Raw genomic sequence first — 25,060 nt, 5'->3', positions numbered from 1 at the left:
TCACCCAAGTGCACAGACTGAGCTGAATGCTCTGTCACATGATCGAAATGCGCAGTTTACAGTTTACAGATTACAGTGGCCCATTACTGTCAAATAACACATTTCAGATACAACAGAAGTGGAACAAAAAAACGTCTGCAATTCAATTCACCTTGACATCAGTCTCCTTGAGTATCGGAAAACAGCTGTTTTAGTATGTCAGGTGTTTCTCGTTTCCCTCCGTCAGCTTGCAGGTGCAAACCCAAAAACCTTTGCCGCTTCAGCTGCCACTGCTGGACTTGGTTTGTTTGTGTTCACGCCTGGACGAGAGGCAGCTGCAGGCTTGGATGCAACGTGCCGGCTGGAACCGCTAAACCGCCCATCGCTAAGGCCCGTGCTAATGAGGTCAGGGCAATTGGTGTCTGCAAAAGGAAAGGCGGAGTTAGCTTTGACAGAGCGCAGAGATGCTCCTGCAAGGTTCTCATGTTATTATTTTTTTCTCACATGCCCTTACATGACCTCACAGCAATAAATAAATAAATAAATAATCAGCACATATCTTACAAATCAACATGCAAATCTTATCTTAAATAAATAATTAATATAAATTTATTTTTCATTAATTTCAACTCAAGTAATTAAATGATGGATAAAGTAATTAAATATACTTTAAAGCCAATATCAAAGCAAATGTTGTTTTCCGAGTCGTTTTCTTCTTTCCAGGAGACAACCTGTCAGAGGTTAGAAGCCTGTTATATACTCAGATTCTTGATTGGTGTGTTACGCAGGGAAACAGTAATCAGAACAAGACCTGGCTGTCTGTCTTTTCTGTTTTTCATACTTAAACTAGAACAGCAGTCTAACTCTTTGACAAAGTCTTTCTGCTGAGATCTCTGTATGCGTATGTGTATGTGTGTGTGTGTATGTGTGTATGTAAGGGGGAAGGCTTCAGGAGAATGTTAAGTGTGGAACTACAGTGGCGTTTGCAGTGTGGATGGTGCTGTGTTTGTTACGTGCTGTGTGTTTTGTGTATTGAATGCAGAGGATAACCGTATTGGTTTCTGCCAGTGTGAGTTTTTCTGAACTGTTTCTGTCTATGTCGGTGACCTGAATTCACTCTGTCAGTAGGCCAATCGCATACAGGCAGGAAAAGCTTCTTTGAAGACAAATATTATGGCTTTCCCAATAAATTAATTATTTGTTTAATTGTTTTTATCTTAGTGAATATCTGGAGAGGATAGAAGTATATTTGTGAGGAATGGTTCTAAAAGGCTGGTGGCTTGGCCTCTCTCCCAGAGCCTCATATATTGGAATTTTCGTCTGAGTTTTCATTAGAACGCGCTCAAGTCCCTGATGCTCCCAATTAAGCCATCTCACGGTGTGCATGATCTCCCACATAGGGCTGGGACAGGGTGGGATGGGTGGCTGCACAGCGTTAGCTGGAGCAACATGAGCAGGCAAGATCAATTGTCCCCAGGAACACCCCCCCAGCATGACCAGTCTGCTTAGTTTCTTCTGGTGTGGCACTCATTCGCAGATGCTCTCTTGCCGGCATTAGCCGCGCCATTTTTGAGGGTAATTGCAAATATCCAGATGGTTTAAATTACGTCTCCATACTAAATTGCAAACTGATCCCCCTCCCCCGACCCCCAATCATACGCTTACAATGTTTTCAGTTGTGAGCATTTCAGGTAATTTGCTTGTAATGAACTTTAAAACATTTTGAAGCTGAGCTGCACCAGGACTGATGTGCTGTGTTTTAAAGACCTTTGAAACTTAAGTGAAAAATTACCTCAGTGACATTACAGAAAGGGCAGCTCGGTGGTGCAGTGGGTAGCTTCACAGCAAGAAGGTCCTGGGATTGGATCTGACCTGGGCTTTTCTGTGTGGATTTGCATGTTCTCCCCATGTCTGCTTGGGTTTCCTCTGGGTACTCTGTTTCCTCCCACAGTCCAGTCATACAAGTAGGTTATTGGAGGCTCCCATAGGAATGAGTGTGTGAGTGTGCCTTGCAATAGATTGGCCCCTGTCCAGGCTGTATCTGCCCAGGACAGGCGGGTATAGCTAGGGATGCAATGGGTTGGAAAATTTCAAGTAAATTTCAGGTGAATTCCCGGAAGGGAAGTTAGGCTTGGGAATTTTGGGAATTTTGCCAAATTTCAATATTAAAATCTTACCTTTTAATAGTGAACTTATTTGGGGCGGGGGAATACACATAAAAAAGTCTTATGGCATGTTTTGGTTAAAAGTATGCCCATTTAATTGAATTGTAACCATGCACTGCATTCAGCAGCGCACTCTTCCATCACATGTACTGATAATTTGCCAGCATCCCTTTAAATTGGAATTCAGTAAAATTACAACCCTATGCATGCACAGTGCATTCTTCCATCACATGTGCAGCCCACATTACTGCCAACACTACTGGGTTTGGTAACTCTTTGCTTGTTCGCTTAGATCTCATGTTGTGTGGTTACATTCCCCTTGTAACTGGAGAATGTTGATCATTGTGCCTCGGAACTGGATGGTATGCTCTTTGGTATGCCATACCCATTCATAGGCCATGTGCCCTGGTTTATATGATTAATGAATATCATTTTGACGTGTGCCTTATGGAATTACACCATTTGAATGTAAATGTTCCTTTCATGAAATCAATTTAATCAACAATACCTATTCTCTTTGACTGTAAATAAACTTAACTCATTAGAGTTACCGTTGAACGGTTTCAGTAAATAATCTACTAAAATGGTTTGCATGATTGAAAATTTTAAGCTGTGTATGGCCGCTGTAGATAAGAGTGTTTGCTAAATGCTAATGCTTAAAATATAACATAATGAATGCAGTCCTTTGGATTTGAAAATGCTCCATTGGTTGGCCTCATTCGCACTCTCAGCCAAGAATATTCCAGGGGTGAACAGAACTGGAGCACTGACTCTGAAAAGGCTTTGGGGCGGTGTCCTCTGTGGTCATCTGATTGTTGAGACAAAAGGTGATATGGTAGGTATATGGAAAAATCAGTCAGCCCCTCCCACCTGTTGCCATGGATATCTGTCTGCATTCTCCATTTGAGCCCTACTGAAAGGCGAAAAAAATACCAGAGGCTCAGTTTAGACATTAATTCAGATTTACTGGGAATGGAGCGGCATTGGCAGAAAAGGACTGGAGCGTTCCTCTCCGATGGGGTTTGAACAGAGGGAACGGGGAGAGGGTCTGGTTTTGGAGAAGATCAAACCATTGCCGCAGCCCCTGCGAGTTGCTGGCAGTTCCTGGTGCTTTGGCGTGCTTTGCGTGCCTAGCGTGCTACGGCACCCTACCACATGCAATGCATCAACTCAGGCCGCTGAATTCCCTGCCAGCCTCTCTACAGAATTGCATAACTCATGGAAGTTCCATATGGCATAACTTTTAAAGTATTTAAAAAAAAATGATACAGCACAGTGCATTACGAAGAAAAGGGTTATCTCTCCTGTCAAAGTCAAAGGTTTGAATTCAGTCAACATTCATGATTTGATTTAAAGTTTTCAGATGTAAAAAAGTCTCGACTTTTTGTGTAAAACCACAATGTCGAATATATATTTTGCTCATATTTAGTCCCACTGAAGCAGTTTGTGTAATGTATATATTACTAACATTAATGAATGAATTAATGAATTAATGAATTAATTAATGTATGTATGTATGTATGTATGTATTTTTTTATTTGTTTGTTAGTTATGTTGACAAAAGCCAAGGTGGTATGAGCTGAATTTTTGTCATTCGTTATGTGTTCTTGTGGTTATTGTTGTACTTATTAGCTTATTATTATTGGCTTTGGCATATTAGGGGTGGACCCCTATTATATTTGTAGGAGGTAGTGTTATTATTATTATTATTATTATTATTATTATTATTTGACATATCGACAAGGAACTTTCAATGATGCGTTCTTTTTATGCCTCCACGAGGGCACAGCCGTGGCCGGAGGCATTATGTTTTCGGGTTGTCCATCCGTCCGTCCTTCTGTCTGTCCGCCATGATTCTCGTGAACGCGATATCTCAGGAACGCCTTGAGGGAATTTCTTCAAATTTGGCACAAACGTCCACTTGGAGGACATGATTCGATCCTATACGCCTGCTCGACCACTCCACTCTGCAGCAGCAGGGCGCCTTGTACCCCCTCCCACCCGAGCGAAGGGATCATAGAGCTTCTCCAGCCTAGCTCCCCAGTGGTGGAACAAACTCCCTGTCCCTCTTCGAACCTCTCCCTCACTACCCATCTTCCGCCGTGGTCTGAAGACTCATCTCTTCAGACTATACCTGGACTAACTACCACCACTCTGTATATTTCATTCTAAATCCACCCCCCCCCCTTTCATGACACACGTTACATGCTCCCCCATCCCAGCACTTTTTGGTAATTTGTATTTGTCCTAATACTGTAGCTTGTTCTTCTGCCTAGTCGGCTTTGCAGTGGTTAGGTCAGAATAGTGTTCACTGTGTGAACTAAGCTGTGTTCTTGGCTAGAAAAAGCAGTATTGTATCTTATTGAACCTTTGTTTTGTAGTTGTCCATGACCATGAAATGCACTTTATATACGTCGCTTTGGATAAAAGCGTCTGCCAAATAAATGTAATGTAATGTAATGACTCAAGGATGAACTGATTAGATTTTGGTGGTCAAAGGTCAAGGTCACTGTGACCTCACAAAACACGTTTTTGGCCATAACTCAAGAATTCATATGCTAATTATGACAAAGTTTCACACAAATGTCCAATAGGATAAAATGATGAAGTGATGACATTTTATATCCAAACTGGCTACTGGTTGGCAGAGGCATACAACCACGAGGCGGAATTTCTAGTTAAGTTCTGCTGAAAATTTACTAAAAAGTCAGCTGATCCAATAAGACAGTGGCAGCAGCAGCACTGTATATTATAACCAATCCAAAGACATATTATCATAACTTTTTGCAAGAAAAATATGTCCTATCTATTTGCCAACTATGGCCCTGATTTGCACGCAGGTCACTATACTGCTTTTATGGCTTCATGGTGGATATTTTCACTTGGCCCCCTTAATTGCTGCTTGCAGTTATATTTATTACTGGCCTTGTACTTCTGCCTTGTATGTTCTCCCATATAAATGAACAGCATACAAGCTACATCTGTCAGTTTTGATGTTGCCATTTAATAAAGTCAAGACAATGTATTGTAATGCTTAGCTGTAGTTTCTCCCTGTATCTGTAGCTCAGCTCTCTTTTCTTTCAGAAGCTTGCTGTAGCTCTTTAACTTGTAGTTTCCCAGCATTTCTGAGAAAGCCTACATGCCAGCCAGATCCCTCCGTTCTGCTACCTCAGAACGCCTGGCACCTCCCCCTCTTCGCACCTGCACTTCCAGAACACGTCTCCTGTCTGCTCTGGCCCCACGATGGTGGAATGACCTCCCCGTGGAGGTCAGAACAGCTGAGACACTGACCCATTTCAAGCGACGACTGAAGACTCGCCTCTTCAGGCTGCACCTCTCCCCATCCCTCCCTACCCCCCTGTAAATGACTGTAAGCTTAGGGTTGTAACTAGGCAGCTGTTTCGTAGGTGACGTAGGTGCATTAACTGTCTTAACTACTGCTCGTATTTTTTCCATACCCTGCGTTGTTGCCGTTCTCGTTGTGTTAGTGTTAATCAATTTAACCTTCAGGGTCCAAGTTGAACTATGCGGTTGTTCCCTGCACTTGGACCGGTACTTCTCTCTAGGGTTTTCGTCATACTTGTTCCTGGTTATGGTTATACACTTTGTCGTACATCGCTCTGGATAAGAGCGTCTGCCAAATGCCTGTAATGTAATGTAATGTAAAAAGCCTGTTGATCCGGGCAATGCGCTGCTGTGTAGGTTTTGAGTTATTTCTTAGTGGTTCAGGTGCTGTTGGCACACACCTAATGCCCGTGTTGTTCTTTGTCTTCAGACATGCCAGTCGAAGGCCTTCGACCTGTCCAATGGCGTGTCCCAGTATGCCTGGTTCCCCTGCCAGGAGGCGCCACTGCACAACTGGAACCTGCAGTACTGGCTCAAGGTACGAGAAATGGAAGAATGGGGGGTTAGAGCAGGTGTTAGTTGTCGCCATCAGGTTGCTCTCTCAATGGGTGCATGAGGGACAAGCAACATCATCGGCAGATTGCTTGTGAGCAGTTAACAGTGGTTTTGCCTAGTTTTCTGTGAAGCAGGGTAGATGTTGACCATGTCAAAGATCGTGATCAGCTTGTGTTTGTAATTTGCCCTGTGCTAGGCTTACTACTCTCATCCCATGGTGGCTGCGGCGGTCATCATTCACCTGGCGGCGGATGGGACTGGCTACATAGACCAGACGCAGTGCAACATCTCCGTCCAGCTGGTGGACACCAAGGACCAGATACACAGCTTAGGTCTGTTTGAAAATGTTCAGCTGTGATAGTGCAGGCATGAGCATGTGGGTGGGAGGAATGGGGGTGAGGCTGTGTGCATTGGATTATTTGAATATATATGTGTGCTCTGTTTGGCTACGGGTCACACCTGATGTCTTCCCCTCTCAGGTGACTGGAGACTGAGCTGCAGGAACAACCCCCTGGTGATCCCAGTGAGCCACGATCTCAGCACAGCCTTCTACCGCACCAAGGCCATCCAGGTGAAGTTCCGCTCTCACCTGGTGGCCATCTCCGGCGTGGGGCTGCGCTCCTTCCAGTACTTCGACCCCATCACTATCAGTGGCTGCCAGAGCAACGAGATCTACAACCCCATGGGCCAGAGGTAGGGGAGCGAAAGAGAAGGAGAGCGTGGTATGACTTCCAGAGAATGGGGGGTGATTTCCATAGGAAGGGGCGACTTCCAGAGAATGGGGGCAACTTCCAGGGAGTGGGGGGTGACTTCCAGAGAGAGGGGGTGACTTTCTGAGAGTGGGGGGTGACTTCCTGAGAGAGGGGTGTGACTTTCCGAGAGTAGGGATGACTTCCAGAGAGTGGGGGGTGACTTTGAGAGAGTGGGGAGTGACTTTCTGAGAGGGAGGTGACTTTGAGAGAGTGGGGGGTGTACAGTAAAGGTATAGTAACCAATATAAGCTTCAGGCAGTCCCCACCCTGCTCACTTAGTCCATCATAGACATTGCCTTATAACCTTCAGTGGCCACTGGTGTCTCATAATGATCATTTTTAACAGGCTGAGGGAGAATGGGGGTTATATAAAGTTGGACACATTGTGGAGGATAAAAAGGAAAGTTATGACATAAAAATGACAGAAAAAGCATCTATTGATTACACAAAGAACAGTAATTCATCACTTCACAATTTTTTTTGGACCTCTGCTATGTACTTTTTCCTAAATTTGGAATATATTACTTCAAGCATTTCCAGTTCAGGCTGTGGTAAATTCCATCATTACAATATCTTAAAAAAATGAAACCCACTTTATCATGCAGTGTATGGGTAACCGTCACAAAAAAGTTCTTAATTACTGTTTAGCATTTTTTTACATTCAGCTACACCATTAATTCATCCATGAGGAGAGGAACAGTGGGTTTAAAGGGGATATCTTTTTCAGCTTTATGAATGTAAAAAAAGTTTGGACTTGCAAAAACACAGAAACCTCTGGACAACTCCATCCCATGTGGACATAAGCTACAATTATGACTTGCGGCTTGTTTTGTGTAATGTCTTACATATGGTATCAAATTTATCCAGTGGCATAACTTATAAATGCATCAGTTGGTGATGCTAGTAATTGTTCATTGTTCACAATCATGTCTCTTGCCAGTAGTTTAATCATGGCTTGTGAGTATGCAAAAAAACTACAAATGTCTGGTACAATTCTACACCACCCCTGCCATATAAATCACCTGTAAACTGCACATGGCATAGACTATGCAATCTACATCAGCCCTAATGTTCTCGCTGCAAAAAAGTAAGTAAATAAATGAATAATGCTTTTCGCAGTTGGCCCAACCGTGTATATTCTGATTGTTGGGAACTGGAAAGATTGATGATATACAGTAGCGTGAAAGTGCATTAGTGCTTTGGGGTGCTATTTGTTGTTTGGCTAAAGGCTGCTGAATGACTAAATTGTAAATTGTATGTGTATATGTGATACCTAGTTATAGGGAGTTTATCATTCTATGTCATATGTACAGTATTTTTTTTTTTTTTTTTTTAATCTTGTTTGCAAAGAGGTTGGTTTCCTTTCCTATAAAGTTGCCTTCCTTTTGTAAGGTTTGCCAAGTTGCTCATGCATACAAAGTACTGTCTATAAGTCATTGGTTGAAACATGCAAAATCTAGGAATGCTGTTAAAAATGTGGATTTCAAAATGAGGCAAAGTTACAACAAAAAATATTGGCTTATCTGCTAATATCTTAGCAGAAATTGAAAGATGAAAAAACAAAGGCCAAGTTACATAAAATAATTTCTGAAACTTTGGGTAGCTTTGTTTTGGAATGGAGCTTGTTTAATTTGTGTGAGCTAAGATAGCAAATATTGTTTGTTGTAACTTCGCCACATTTTATATCAATACTTTTATTGGCAGGCCTGGATTTAGCAAGTTTTAATTAATGTTAGACAGTGCTCTGTAACTTGGCATTTTTGTACATTGAAAATGTTTTTTGTTGAGATGTTGTTTACACTGATCGTTGAAAACGCTTCACTTACCCGGGACATGTGTTTGTATTTTCTGTGGGTCGGAGTGTTTGGGTCCCAGCATTACAGCCATGTCGTAGGGCGCGAAGGACGGGGGGGCGCTACATCTTTCCCTCTGTCCCAATAGAGCCAGGCTGTGTCTTTTAATCCAAACGAGGGTGGGGGGCAGGGAGAGGAAGAGGGAGAGCAAGAGTGCGAAACAGTGACACAAAGTGAGGTAGGGGATACAATGAAGGCCTGGGATAAGAGTGTTGGCAAGGGGAACTGGCTGGTGTTCCTGAGAGCGGAGTTGCTTGTACTCTGACACAATGTTTGGGGTCGGCACGGCAGAACACACGCGTGTGCACACGCAGACATAGCGAAGCTTTCCTGGCAGCTGCCTCTCCTTAATGCAATCTGAGACTGATTGCCTTCTAATGGGGTCCTGTCTCACACAGAGAACACACATAATCAGGACATCATAATAACAGCAATAATAAGAATAGTAATAACAATAATAATCATAATTGAAGTTTCATAGCACTTTGCAGTGCTCAGCCTGGATTGCCTGGCTTGTACTGTACTGGCAGAGCACATTGTGTGATATTGGATTTCAGATTAAAGCCCGGTCCGGCACTGAAAGCCAAGTGTCTCAGCACTGGACAGAACCTACGCCATGGACTGGCCCCAGAAATGTTTCCAAGAGATCTTTGGAATTTCACAATGACTGGCTTGTTTTTTTTTTCTTGTTTTTTTCTATTTTCTTCTTTATGTGCCTTTTTGTGTGCGCCTACTCTTTAATAACAAAGTGTGGTCCAAAACCAGTCATGTTTTTGCTTACACCATAACCATAACAGTCACTTGCAGATTTGCCGATGTCAAGATATTTGAAGCGCTGATACAAACAATACTCTTGCTGTGGTGAAGTTTAGCGTTGAAAGAAGGTTCTTTCATGCTCTGTAGCGTGCATGCATTTGCACTATGTGTGTCCCAGGCAACTTACACTGCTTAGATTTTCAATTTCATTCCAGTATTTGTCTTACTGTTTCACATTCAAACATGTCCTCCATCCACAGACGCATGCACACACACACACACACACACACACACACGCGCGCACACGCACACACACACTCGCAGAACCTCCCAATCAATATTAAGCCCTTTGTGCACACCTAGCCCCAGTTTACCATCCCTGCAGGTTTTACAGAATTTATTTCATGACACAGTCACAATGTTTTCTGCTATTACTATTATTCTCATTATTATGATCATTTTCCAGGAGTTTGTGGCCAGCCCAGGTCCTCAGGGTGGACAATCGCTCTCTGAGATTCTGGATTTAGGATTCATTACTGTCATTTTTTACTCTGGCTGACAAACAGCATCCAGTTACACGAGTGCTTGAAGGGTCACCGTAAAATGTGAATGAGTGTTTCTTGATATGGGTTTCCTCTCCTCCGTCCCAGTCTTCTTGCTCTCTTGGGCTAAGCCAGAGGCTGCCAGCAGCCCGTCTCCTCGAATACCCCTCTGGAGCTCAGAAAAACACCAACTCCCAGATCCCCAAAGTTGTTAACAACATAGCTATTAACATAATCCACTTTTATGGTCCATCTTTGGTCATATTTTTCCCCCTCCCCCTCTCTTTTATTTATTTTTTTTTTTTGAATGGAAGTATTTTAGTGAAGTAGCTTATTATTCAACGTGCACATATGGAACATATTTCAGTGTTCTTTTTTGTGAAGTCATTTTCCTCTCTTTTCAGACTGTCCAGTTGCTCTGTTGTATAGAAGGGTCAAAAGGAATTTAAGGGCACACATTTGGGTTGTCATGGTGAAATGCTATAGAATGCAGTTCACAAAGTGAATGTAGAGAGACATGTTGTCTTGACTGCATTTTCAGTAAATGAAATTTTCTGGCTATAGACAAATCGCAAATAACACCCAGTTGTCATTATTTATTTATTTGATTCAAATTGTACTATTTTTAGCTGTTAATAAATTAATGGACAGTTTGTGGGTGCTAATTGATCAACCAGTTTTCTTAGCAGTGCCGATATTCAAAATATAGTTTACATAGAACGTTCTTGCATAATTTTAATATCATTTCACATAAACATCTTACACAAAACATGTTCTATTGTCAACTGTAATAGAACATTTTTAAGAAATAATGACATTTAACTTGTTAATAAGCCGCTTTGGCTCAATGGCCAGAGCTTTAGTATGGAATGTCCTTTGTTTGACTTACTAAAGCGCAGAAAAAAATAGCCCTCCAAAACTTTGTTACAACAGAAAGAAGCTAAATGAATCTATGTAATAAGTAGCTAGATGTAGAAATGGATTTCTGGTTGCTTAGTGACCAAATGTCTTGATTACTAACGTTAGAGTTTTCTCCGTTAAGTTGCCTTATACTTGTCTGTGTTTGCAATGATATCTGTAGGTGGATCAGTTTTACAAAAGCACTATGGAACTGGAAACCATGTTATGCAAGGAATATTGGCATGGGATTGCTTGTGCTCTGCTTCACATCATATTGTACCTAATTCCCCTACCCTTACTGATATTCATGATATGACAAAGATTCCGGTTCCATATTGTTTAATATCAAGTTATAAGAAAAGCTACTGAACAGGCTTCTTGAAACTGATTCGCTTCTGTTTTGCTCCAGAAAACAATGTCAGCTAGGTCTATCAGCAAACATATGGCTTAGCTGTGCCCAGAAGTTCTCAATAATAATAGTATTTTCCAAGAAATTATGAAAAATCGTTGACTACGTTTAGTCAGGTGCAGCGTCTTTTACTGCTACCACAGAGTGAATGCCTAAGTGAATGCGATGATAAGAAAATTTTCGGTTACGCTGACCTATAAAACGCTATTCCTAAAGCAAAATTAGACATGTTATACATCGTTAGAAAGCTTATACTCTCACATACTGAATAAATGAATTGTCAATCAAGCCAGACGGTACTAAATAGAGTACAGAAATGACTGTGTCACACGCCAGCACGACACCCCTGGGAAGGAGATGCGGCAGTTGCGGGAAACACCATTGGTTGCTGCATGGAGAGGGAGAGGGAGAGGGAGGGAGGGAGGGAGGGAGAGAGAGAGAGAGAGACTTTCACACGCACACACTCACTCAGAGAGAGAGAGAGAGAGAGACAGAGAGAGAGAGACTTTTGACTTTTAAGTTCCCTTTATTATAAATAAAAAGAAGACAAATCCCTCAAATCCCCACTATTTACAAAAAAGAAAAGAAAGGGAAAAGGTAAAATTATGGTTAAAAAGACAGAAACAAACACATAAAACAAAAAACAAAAGAAAATAGAAATAAAAATAAGAAAACAAATACCAGTAAAATATTACAAAATCAGTGTTCCATTCCACCTCAAACCATTAGTTCTAAACTTTCACCTTCGTCAGGTTTACAAATACACCCATCTATCCCCCAAATTGCAAAACATTTTCCAGCTTCCCCAATTAGTACATAGTATGCATGTTCCAACAAAAGTCTTCCCATTACCAGACCTCTCACCATTTGAACGGGATCTTGTCCCCCACTGCCTTGAACCTTGTTACGCCGTGTCTACCATATTGACATTTTTGCTTTTCCTATTAAAACATTTAGCAATACCACCTTTTCTCTTTTTTTTAACAGTGTACCTTGGCCCAAAAACAAAAAGTGTGTTTGAAAATAGGAAACCTAAAGCTAGACACCACCCTTTGACCAAATGTACAATTGTTTGCAAACGTGAACACCCTAAGAATATATGAAAAACTGTTTCTGATTCCCCACAAAAAGGACGTCCCTGCCCCACAGAACGATCCAGGTGTGCCTTGTATCTGTTCGTGGCTATCGCTCCATGCACAATACGCCACTGAAGGTCTCCTGTCCTTCTTTCGAGGAGCTTTTTGTACAGAGACCGCCAGCTACCCTTCGAGGAAGAACCTGACCCAAGAAAAGCAGTCCATTTTGTTTCATGCAGGTCACATAAATCGGAGATACAGCACCTTTATGCAGATAATGTACAGCGCCTTCTTGTTGATTCTGCTAAAATGACCGAGTTCAGGTGATTTAAAAGAAAGGATCATTCCCTCCTTTTCCTGCCAATCCCCCAAACCAGGTGCCACAGTTATTTCGGGGAATGTCAGGTCATTGGCATCGAAAATTCTCCCAGTTAGGTCACTCAAGTAATCCTGCATGGGTCTGGGAAGTGAGGTGCAGAGTTCTTCCAGCATCCTCTGACAGATACGGACAGACTTGAAACCCACCAGGGCTGCCACCTGTTCCGCTGCCAGCCACCCGTCAGCTGTCCGCAGATGACGGATCTTGGAAATGCCGGCCTCCACCAGGTCAGATTGCACTGTTGGTGAGTCAAGTGTCCCAATATGTAGTAGTGGATTAAAAAACACAGGCTCCTCAAGGGTCCAAAAACCAGGGGTAGCGGTATCGTCCCTTGAAACAGCAAAAATCTGCCACACCTGTAGGACTGCTCCGTAAAAAGGGTCCTGCCAAGTCCATTCTGCTCAATGTCATTAAAAACAAATGCCTATCCAGGCCCATCCGACCCACCTTGTTTAACAGGGCACAGGCAACATCCATCCAGTAGTGGTGCTTGTGGTACAGCAGGCGTTGGACAGCCTGCAAGCGGAAAGCTGCCACTCTGCATTTGAGGTCAATCAGTCCTTGGCCTCCTTCATTGATTGGCAGATAGAGAATTGCTGCCCTTAGCCAATGGTGCCCAGACCTGAAAAAATTAAGCAGTGTCTTCTGCGTCTCTTCAACTAGGCCCACTGGAGGGTCCAGTACATTAAATCTGTGCCATAAATTGGCAGAAACCAGATTATTAATGATCAGGACTCTTCCCCTATATGATAGCTGGGGTAGCAACCATTTCCATTTAGATAACTTGGCACACACTGTCTCCACTATACCCTCCCAGTTTTTCTTTTTGTACTCTTCTGTGCCTAAATGAACCCCCAAATATTTTAAACCTGACCTTCCCCATTGTATATTACCAGGGAGGAGTGGCAAAGCAAAATTGTCCCCCTGATGAAATGTTCCACACCATAAGGCTTCAGTCTTCTCCCAGTTCACTCTCGCAGATGAGGCTCGCTCATAAACACTGAGTACCTGTTGTATAGCTTGCATATCTTGTGGATTTTTTTATAATGACTGCAATGTCATCTGCATAGGCTGACAACTTAATTTACTGCTTAGTGGGTTTCCCGTAAACATGTAAACCTGTTAGTTTACTCCGCAACATGCAGAGTAGAGGTTCTATTGCCAAGGTGTACAACTGGCCGGATAGGGGGCATCCCTGTCTAATCCTCCTCTGTACCTTAATTGGAACACTCAATCTACCCCCTATTTTTACTATGCATGTGGCACCTTCATATAATAACTTTAACCAAGACATGTATACCTCCCCAAAACCAAACATTTTTAGTACTTTAAATACATATTGATGATCCACCCTGTCAAATGCCTTTTCTTGGTCTGGGGAAAGAAAACCAAACTCTGTCTCATAAACTTTGGCATAATCCCACAAATCACGCATTAAAAACAGATTATCATAAATGGATCTATCTGGTACACAATATGATTGGTCATTGTGGATAAGCTTTCCTAAGCTTTTTCAGTCTGTTGGCAAGACATCTGGACAAGATCTTATAGTCTGAACAAAGGACAGCGACAGGCCGACAGTTCTTCAGCAGCCCCAGGTCCCCCTTTTTTGGGAGTAGGGACAAAACAGCACGATGACAACTTTTTGGAAAAGTCTTTTTTTCAAAACTGCTTCTTAAAACGTTTAAAAAATCTTGTCCAATGACTCCCTAAAAGTTTGTAGAACTCAGGCAGTCCATCTATTCCAGGTGCGCGACCGGTGGAAAGCTGTTGCACCGCCTCAGTCACTTCCTCAAATAGCAGATCACTGTCCAAAGATGTCTGCTCTTGCTGCTCCAAGGAGGGAAGAAGCTGAAATAATTATTCAGTACAATGCCTATCTGTGCCTTCTGCCTTGAACATCTCAGAATAAAAATGAACAGCTATTCTACGCATTTCCATTGGGTCAGATGTCTCTGTCCCATCAGGACAGCGGAGGCAATACATAGCTTTTTTCTGGGCTGTGCCCCTCTCCAGGTTAAGAAAGAAAGAGGTGGGAGCATCTATATCACGAACATTAGTGTACCGAGATCTTATTAGTGCCTCTTTAGCTTTCCTTTGCAGTATGTCCCCCAATTCCTTCCTTTTTTCTGTTAAACTAGTGTGTAAGTCTGTGTTATACTGTTGTACCATGTGTGACTGAATCCTGAAGATATCTTGTTCTAGTTTGTGCCTGGTTTGTTTTAGTTTAACTGTAGAGTGTGAGGTATACTGTTGACAAAAACCTCTAATCTGAGTTTTACCCACATCCCACCATTGTAATAGATTGTCACATTCTCCCTTCTGCTCACTCCAATTTTTCCAGAAGAGTTTAAATTTCTCACAAACAACCATGTCCTGTAAAAGTCAAGTATTAAACCTCCAAATAAAATTTGCGGGACTGTTAGGTTTACCGTGATAAAATGGTGATCTGAGAAACTGGTTGGGAAAAGATGGGCAGCTAAAAACACACTGCCTTACTCACGTATATTCTGTCTAACCGTGCTGCTCGCACCCTTTCATCTAATACCTTGGTCCAGGTGTAGAGCTTCACACCTGGGTTTCTCTCCCTCCACACATCAGATAAAACAAACTGAGTAACAATGCCAGCTAAAACTGATGCAGAGAAATGGTAAGGCTCTTCGCCATCTCTATCCAAAGTAAAATCAAGAGTGCAATTCCAGTCACCCCCTACTACCAAGATATCTTCTCTGTTAAAGTTATTTAAAACAGCTTTTAATTTGTTTAAAAGTCTAATCCGATCCACCCCTTTATTAGGGGCATATATGTTAACAAAAACATAAAAGTGTTTCTTTATTTCTGCCCTAACAATCAGAAGACGACCTTGCTCTACTTCAGACCTGGATAATATATTAATGTTTGTATTTGGAGAAAAAGTATTGCAACTCCTGCGCTTACGTTTGATCCATGGCTAAGAGCATATTCGCCCTCCCACCACAATCCCCACTCGGCTTCATTGTTTTAATCGCTATGCGTCTCTTGTAAATACATGCGTTTGTTTCATTTTAATATACTCGAATAACAATGCCTGTTTCTCTTTATCTCTAGCTCCATTTACATTTAAAGATCCTATCCTTAAAACCTCCATAGACTTATAAGGAGTAGAGAAAGAACAGACTAAACAAAGGGAAAAGAAAACAGAAAGAAATTAGCCACAAACCCATGTGCATTTATTCAAGTTTTTTAAACGATTTAACCCTTAGAGTAGCGTTAACACTTTTCCCCTTCCGAATTGTTGTTAAGTGTTTCTTCAAGCTTTCGTTTCTGCCTATCAAGAACATCGTAACCAATGCTGTTCTGTCCCTTTATAGCTGAAAGCACAAACTTGTCAAGATCGGGGAAGAATCCTCCTAATTCTACCGTCTTTCCCTTAGTTTTATCCAGGAACGCGTTAATTTGGTCGACCGAGTACAAACTCCCTTCGTTTGTCTGACTACAAGAAGTATCAGAACCATCTGACCACCTATCCTCTTCTTCCATTGTTTCATCCGCAACCTCTACCGTTTCCTGCAATCTGTCTGAACTTTGTTGTACCCCCCGCTTACCCTGTGTAGCACAATTGTCCTGCCCACCACTACTACTCTGCCCTTTCATGATTAACACGTTATTTTACTCCCTCTCATTGTCCACTTGTTTTAAATGCTCCAAGCCCAGTAAATCTTTACTTACCTCCTGTACTGAGAAGGGACCCTCGCCTGGGTCTATGCTCGCCTCCCGTACCGAGCAGGGACCCTCGCCCGGGTCAGTGCTCTCCTCCTGTACTGACAGTACTTTGCCCGGGTCTGTATTCAACCCCTGTGCAGAGGAAGGTCCCTCTCCCGGGTCTACGGACTCAACGGAGTCTCCAGAAAATGGTTTCTCTGTAACTACCGTGGGCCTACTCCCTGTAGCTGACCCATTATCACTCCGTGTTTGTTCTCCCGTCGATCGACCCTTCTCTCCCTCTTTTTCCTTATGCGGACAAGCAAATCTTTTATGGTCTATATTGCCACACTCAAAACAGCGTAAGCTGTCAGTGCTTGCATATACCATATATGATGTTTCTCCGTGACTTACACGGAACGAAACATCTAATCTTTCTGTGGGCGAGCTTAAAAACATAAATACTTGCCTGCGAAAAGACAGAACATGTTTTAGCGCAAAATTTTTACGCCCGAGTGGAATCATTTTAACGCGCTTGAAAACTTACCAAATCGATTTAGTTCCTTCTCAATCGCCCCATTCTTAATAAAAGGTGGAACATTTGAAATGGTTACTTTTGTGGCCGGTGCTGACAGCGGTGTTATTTGCACGAACGTCTCTTTCACCCAGAGACCATTTTCAATCATCTGACTGACGAGATTTTCGGTTTTTAGAAACACAACTACAGCCTTATTCATTCTCGATACCGAGTCGATACTATCATGCCCTACTTGTTCTCCCACTGCCATGAGTATCTCTTCAATAGTTACGCCCGCCTCAGGGACGCATCGAAAACCATTGCAAAGGGAAAAGGGTTGCGTTCCCCCGTCAGAGCGGGACGCCATTCCCCAACCCTGTACTGCCGCATTGGGCAGTTCCTACCTTTCGATTTACTGTATTGAAACAACAATAAAAGCAGTGCAATGAGGGAGAAAAGGAAAGAAAGAACTATAGGAAAGAGGAAGAGAAAAGAAAGAATATGTAAAAAAGACAAAAACATAGCAGAAAACCCGAAAACTCAACTCTCTCAACAGAGCCACTCTCACACGCACACACTCACTCAGAGAGAGAGAGAGAGAGAGAGAGAGAGAGAGAGAGAGAGAGAGAGAGAGAGATTTAAGAACCCTTTTATTGGGACATTGTTTAACCACAGAAATTACTGTACTTCAAAATAAAAATAATATACAAGCAACATAAAGAGAAAAACAATTAACAAACTAACCACAGGCAGAAAAGAGAGAAATAGCTAGATAAAAGAGAGAGAGAGAGAGCACCCACACCAACACAAAATGAAATAAACGCTCACCTTCATCTTTCCGCCTCACGGGTTCTGGGCAAAAACAATGAACTAAAACAACAAAGTAAAATAACAAAAAGAAAAGAAAGCTAAACTGAGAAACTCGTTTTCAGTTCCCTGCTCATAGCTGGCTCGCTTTCAGTGGACCAGCTCCACCTGCTTTTCAGTGGCGGTTCACTTTCGTTTTGTGCTCTGACAGACACACAAACAAAAACTAAATAAATAAACGTGCTCGCAGTGTGAGCTCTCGGTCTCAGCCCCGAACTGTGGAGGGGAACACACCATTTAGCACCTGGGCTGATTAGTTAACACAACCCCGTGTGCTCTCCTCCAGCCAGCGCAGCTAAGACCAATCCAATTCACCACCAAACCGAATGCCACGGACTGATTAAGGAATAATGACTGATAAAAGAATAATAACACCCCCCCCCCCCCAACTTCCCTTCACATCCCTCTTCTGAATGGCCATCCACCTAACCTGTATCCCATTGTTTTGCTCTATCACTATGCCCATGGCAGTTTGCAGATTTATGCAGGGGACAGAGCAAAGACGTTCTTTACAGTCCCACTGTCGTATCCATTTGGCTGTTTGTTTTGTGTTTCCGCCAGTAGTTTTTCCTGTGGTTTGGGAATATTACATTTTTTTTCTTTCGCCCATTGGCTCTGCATTTTCATATTTTACAATTCTCTGGAAGCTGTAAATAGTGGAAAAGGACTCTCTCCATCGCTTCATGGCAACACAATTGTAATGAAACACCATAATAAATGCATTTTGATTGGTTTATTAAATGATTGATTGGTCTGGCTGAACAACTCCTTGGTTAATTGTGGTTGTTTCCACACCACCTGTGGTTGGACATTTTGCACTCCCGGGCTCTGACTACTCTGAACTGTTTCCTCCAGCTGCGTCCATTACTCCTGTGAACTCATCGACTGCCAGGAGCCCTTGGTCCACAATGCGGACATGAGGTGCAACAGCCCAGGCTTCTACAACGGCGCCCGCTGCACCATAACCTGTCACCGCGGGTATGTCCTGCAGATCCACCGAGACGATGATATCATCAAGACCCAGGTACTTACTGCATGACACCCCTTCCTGCTTCACACATCCTGCCTCTGATTGAATCACTTCATGGACTGGAACGATACTGTTATATTGTGCCATCAGGCCCCAATGCAAAGTCTGTATGCATTTAGAGCAAATAGAGTTGCATAGACTGGACTTGGATAAATTGTGGGAGTGATTCTGTGAGTCTGTGTGTGTATGGTTGATGTTCCAGTGTGGAACAGTCCTCCTCCCTCCATTGGTGTAGGCTTCATTTCAACTTTGGGGGAGACTCATTTGCTGGATCACCTAGTCTCTTGTAGTCAAACATCAAGACTCATAACCATGGTAACTAGTCTACCTACTAATTCATAACAAAATCTCAGGGGTGGCATTTATCCCTGTCTTCCCCTAAACCTGTATGTACACTCTCCTCTTCCCAAGTAGGAATTGTTACATGTCCCCTTGATTGCAAATCACACAGAAGTATCTCCCAGAACATCTTCATTAAGACCATCTATAGGACAGTGTGGTTTAGAGAAGGATTATATTTGCTAAATCCTATAGGATAATGATGTGATTATTTCCAGATTCCCTTAATATATTGCATGATATTATGTTATTCATGTGCTAAACAGACACTCCAGAACAGGTTAACATTGCTTATAGTTACAGTATTCTACCAAGCTTACATAGTGAACATGGTGCCTGTTTATAGCTGTTGTAATATGCTTAACCTAGGACACACGCAAGGTGCACGCACTAACTTGCTGAGGGAGACAGACACACACACACATCCACACACACACACGTAAACACACACACTCACACACACAAAAACTTGCACACATACTCCCACACAAACTCATACACACTCAGAACTGGGCACAGCCTAAACCTGCCCAACAGTTTGATTCCCTCACACAAATGCCTAATAAAGGAAACAGCAGTAAAGGTTTACTGCGCTCGTGGGTTGTTTTAACGGCCACGATAATGGGAGGAGGGTGTTCTGAAGTATCGGCCTGTTTGCAGGTTTACATCCCTTTTCCAAAACCACTTTCTTTCAGGGGGCTGTAACCATGAGAACAACCTTTGGCACACGAGGAATGAAATGGCAGCTTGCAAATAAAAGGCATAAAATATAAATGACTTAGCATGTAGCAGCCCAGAGAAACTGATTCAAGGGTTCTTTACAGTTTCTTTTTGTTTGCTTGTCCACGTACATGTCTGGCCATGGCTCACAGGTTCACGGTTGTCTTCAACAGCGCAGAACGCAGACATGTCTGGGCACCCTCTTGGGCCGCTTATATTATTTTAACAACCAATCAAAAGGCTTTCAACTGTTAACTGTTCAAGACGGTTTGGAAACCAGAGCAGTTTTTGTGTAGAAACTGAAAAGGATGCACAACTTTATTTTTGTCTGTGTTTTTCGGTAGGACGTGCATGCGTGCACGCAAGTGTGTGAATTAGCACGTGTGTACGTGCGCTTGCCCACATTACGGCTCATTTCAGCTGAATGGCAGCATTTAACGTGTGAAGAAAGCTTCAGCTGGAGTTGGTAAGGATGTAATAGGTTCAGGTCTATTTGACATCTGAGGGCGCTCTTTCTCTCGCGCCCCAGAGTCCAGCCAGTGGTCTCTCTCGGGGCGCCATTTGCGGGACCGATATCGATCTCTGGACCGTTTCGGTTTCCAGCCTCATGCTCCGAGGACATCTGAGCGTGCTCGCAGCCGGCAAGCGATGCTCAGACTCCTGACCCCGAGCGGGCGCTTTGATTTAGGAGTGAGCAGTACTTAAGGACCCGCTTAGTTAAATACGGGTCCTATCCTGACCATCTTTTAAATCTTGGATGTTATTACATGCTGTGGTTGTCTTTGCTATGCTGGTGTAAGCGGGCTTGTTATGCCAGAAGCCATGACGCCCTAGAGTCAGGGTTTGAACCTTGGCTGTGGTGACTTACAACAGGCTGAACCCATGCCCAAGTTAGTCGGGTGACCCGCAACGCACCATACGCCAGCAGCTACTCTACCTGCAGCCTGCCTGGACACCGAGTGCAGTCCACCACACAGTGAGTGCATAGCTCACAGAGGGTAAAGGTGCTGGACGCATAGCGATAAGATGACTAGACATTTGAAAATGCAAAAAATAAAAAATAAAACCCAAGAGAGGATTTGGTGGGGGAAAGTGTTCTGGTGGGGCTTAGGCTGGTTATGTGAGGTTAGGAAACCAATTTTTGATTTTACAGGACAGCAAAGAGGGCTCTACCTGCTCTGAGAGCTGTTAGAAGGCAGATAGATAGATAGATAGGGAGAGAGAGAGACAGAGAGAGAGAGAGAGAGAGTGAACGATAGGGAGCGATGGGAAGAGCTGTTAACACAGCATTGCTCCCATTCTGAACTGAGATAAATCTTTTCCTTTTCTTTGTTTTGCTCAAAAGCGTAACTATATTTCTGCTCCTGGATAACTGCCTGGCATTATCATATCATCAGAAACAATCTGTTCCCTTGCTTATTTATGTGTATATAAATGTGGCCATTTATATCCACATTTAAACTGAGGTGCGAAGCAGACGCTTGTTCTTAGCAGAAGTCCATACAGCAGGCAGGTGGATGGGGTTGTTCAGGAGATTCTGTGAGTGGCTGCATTTGTGGTTGTGTGTGTGGTTCTATGCACGATTGTTTTGGCTGCGTGTGAGGTTCTGTATATGGCTGTATTTGTGGCTGTGTGTGAGGTTCTGTGTATGGCTGTATTTGTGGCTGTGAGTGAGATTCTGTGTATGGCTGTATTTGTGGCTGTGTGTGAGGTTCTGTGTATGACTGTATTTGTGGCTGTGTGTGAGGTTCTGTGTATGGCTGTATTTGTGGCTGTGTGTGAGGTTCTGTGTATGGCTGTATTTGTGGCTGTGTGTGAGGTTCTGTGTATGGCTGTATTCGTGGCTGTGTGTGAGGTTCTGTGTATGGCTGTATTTGTGGCTGTGTGTGAGGTTCTGTGTATGGCTGTATTTGTGGCTGTGTGTGAGATTCTGTGTATGGCTGTATTTGTGGCTGTGTGTGAGGTTCTGAGTATGGCTGTATTTGTGGCTGTGTGAGGCTTCTTGTCTGGTAGTGTGTGTGGCTGTGTGCTGTAGTTGTAAAGGGAGGTACAGTGAAGGGGGTCAGGGAGAATCTGATGGATGTGTCTGTTGAATTAGGGTCAATAGCCAGTGGTACTTAAATACTCAGCGGAGTATTTAAGTACCAGCAGCTGTACATTTTTAAAAGAAGGAAACTCTTTGCTCGCAAACACACATGCAAGCATGCATGCTCGCTCACTCGCACGGATGCACGCACACACACACATACTTGCATGTAAAAGGCCATTCCATTTCTCTTGGCAAATGTTGCAGGTTTTAATCCCAGACAGAACATTGCCGTTACTCACTTGACAATGTACTTCTAACTGGATAAGACTGTGCTAAATAGTAATCCATTATTGTACTGCGTTTTAGAACTTTCATAGTACCAAAGGGGGCCAGGGGCAGGGATGGGGCAGGGATGATGACAAGATAGGTCCCTTGAATGTTTAACTTAACATCACTGGAGAGTGAAAAGACATGTTAACCACACCTCCCTTTCATTATGGCAATTTGTATACATTTTAAAATGCATTTGCTTGCCAACAAATACATTAAAAAAACTGCTGGATCTGCACTGCCATATTCACAGTCAGCTAAACCTTGGTATGCAAAAATGATAAGGAACTAAGGAAATTTGTCTGAAAATATAATATTGAAATGAAAATTACAGATACATTATTATTATTATTATTATTATAATTATTATTCTGCTTTCCCTGATTCAGTGATGGTGTTGTGCTCCTAGTAGCTTGAGGATAACAGTGGTGTTCTCTGAAGGATCTTGTTAAGACCACAAGTTGCAGTTCAGGAGGCCATGTGGACCTCAGGGCCGTTACTCTGCTGTTGGCCCGCATGCTGGATTCCTTTGTCATGTTTTTGGCATGGGGCGGCTGGTGCTGTTGTTGTTGTTGTTGTGGCTGGTATTGTTTTTGTTTTTGTTGTTGATGTAGCTGCTGTTGTCTTGTCGGGCATACATGCTTTAGCGTAAGATGTGCTTATGGTGCTTAGTAGACTACAAGACTGTTGCTAGGGCAGCTTTACTGGGGGGATTAGGGTTGGTAATAAGGTAATGGCGGAGAAACATGACAGCCGCAATGTTTTTCAAAAACATGTTTCTGTGTCTTCGTTGCAATTAAGTAAAGATATTTTCCCCATTACTTGAATCCTACAGACGAAGAACCATATAAGAACCAATTTCTGGATAATCAAACCTTTCTTATTTTAGGCCTGTGTACATCACATTATTAATGTTTTGTATTGAAGATATAGAACACACACTTCTTTCTTACTGTTAGATTTGTTTTTATTTTGCTAAATGAAAAAATGAAAGTTATTAGAACTTATATTTTTGGAATGTGGAAGAACAGTATAAGTCCCATGCATAATAGTAGCTTGAACTATTTGAATTAACACCCTATTATGTTTACCACATTCCTGTCGACTTCACGTTTGTCAGGAAATTTAGGGTAAATGCAATACAATACTGACTTCTAGATTAACATCACCTGAATGTATTTGGTGTGTAATATTCCTTTCATTGTACTATTATTGTACTGTAAAACAGACACCAGCTGTGGGTACAGATTATGGATAAGGTGGCAAATAATTTATTGCAGAAACACAAATCAACAACACAAACACACACACACACGTGCGTATGCACAGCCAACTATTCCAACACAATAACAAAGATGAAAAGTCTCAGTATTATTCACAAGATTAACTCACAGAATCACACACAGAACAGATCATGAATAGCAATTTGGTGCTGGTCCTAAACTTCACATTCTAGTGCCTCATAAAATGCTTGGGCAGCAGCAGGCATGTAGGTTAGCATGGTCATCAGATCGTGGTACTTCTCCTTCTTAATCGGCAGAGGGCTCTCGTATGCTCGAGGGTAAGTCTTGGTAAATGAGGGAGCTAGAGGTGCTTGTCCTTTCTGGGGTTTGGTGACCAGCCATGACTTCCATCCCTCATAGAGGCTGTGACTCTCTTTTGTGTGCAGACACCACGGATCAGCACCTGAAATCATGAATCACAATAGAAACAGGAATTCAATAAAGATTCTTAGTACAGTTCTCTGTGACAGGCAAGCAATCATTCATATTCATATTTCTTATGAGATGTTTTTAGGAAATTTGGAAAAACCTGTGACTTTCAACCACATCATAGATGTGATTAGGAGGCCAGCTGGTCGCTTGAGTGTTGCATCTGGGAGCTGTCTGAAGTCTTCACACTTCATCTCCATGACCCTGAATGGATGTTGTTGCCTTGCCTCACGGATCATCTCAATCACATCACTGGGGGTGCACAGTGTGGACACCTTGCGCCGCTTCCCCAAGTCTGCAAAGGAACGGTCGCAGGGCAGGAAAGAGTGGCCAGACACCATGAACTTCTGGTCTATCTCAGTGAAGTAGCCCCTGGATATCAGCAGTGCCATCAGATTCAGCATTCTCCAGTTGTTGTTTTGGCCACAGCATTGGTCACTATAGATGATGAGCTTCCATTCTTTGGGCTTGACCAGGGTAGAGAAAGAAGACTGCACCCACTTCAGCACACAGCTTGCAACCTTGATGGACCCTCTGTAGGCGATGCCCTCATGCCAGACACACATTTTGGTGGAATCTTCAGTACCCAGCTCTTGAATGCAAAGATTATAATTTGCTAACTGACGCTGGTAATACACTATGGAGTGTAAAATTTGGCGAATACACATCTATACAGATAACATGGCAGTCATCATTAGCTTTGGCCCACTCTGCATTGTCCTGCAGCTGGGAGTATGCTTTTTCAGCTTTCCGGTGGTGGAGCTCACTCTCAGCAGCAATCTTCGTCCTTTCCTTATTTGTTGTAGCTGCTGTTAATTTGGTGAAGAAGACATCACATTTTGCACGTGTCGCTTCTTGGCTGCCAAAAACTCTAGTTCTGCTGCTTGAAGATGTCCCTATAGAGCCAGAACTTTGCTGTTGACATTGGGTTCTTTTCTTTGTACAGTCAGTACATCCGCAGCAGATTTAGATGGGGGCTCAGGTACTCTCTGTCCACATCCCCCTTCATCCATGAATAGTGGTTCTGCTGGCGTGGGAAGGTCAGGATGTGTTCTCTTATCCCTCTCTCACTGCAGGATGAATGTTATTTGGCCTGAAAAACAATCAGAAGTCATAAACAAGAT

At 42.8% G+C, this 25,060-nt stretch overlaps 1 protein-coding gene across 1 annotated transcript in view; it reads left to right on the top strand.

Moving 5' to 3' along the window:
- LOC135233733 (pappalysin-1-like) overlaps nucleotides 1–25,060 on the top strand; it is a 159,522-nt gene that overhangs the window by 81,931 nt on the left and 52,531 nt on the right. The window contains exons 11-14 of the mRNA XM_064297537.1: nucleotides 5,920–6,027; nucleotides 6,241–6,376; nucleotides 6,524–6,737; nucleotides 18,632–18,800. Of these exons, the coding sequence (XP_064153607.1) occupies nucleotides 5,920–6,027; nucleotides 6,241–6,376; nucleotides 6,524–6,737; nucleotides 18,632–18,800 (627 nt within the window). The remainder of the gene's footprint in view (nucleotides 1–5,919; nucleotides 6,028–6,240; nucleotides 6,377–6,523; nucleotides 6,738–18,631; nucleotides 18,801–25,060) is intronic.

Source organism: Anguilla rostrata, chromosome 10, assembly GCF_018555375.3.
Source record: "Anguilla rostrata isolate EN2019 chromosome 10, ASM1855537v3, whole genome shotgun sequence".
NCBI classification, from domain to species: Eukaryota; Metazoa; Chordata; class Actinopteri; order Anguilliformes; family Anguillidae; genus Anguilla; species Anguilla rostrata.
Note: the sequence above shows the minus strand (reverse complement) of the source record. Positions and strands in the feature narration are given on the sequence as shown.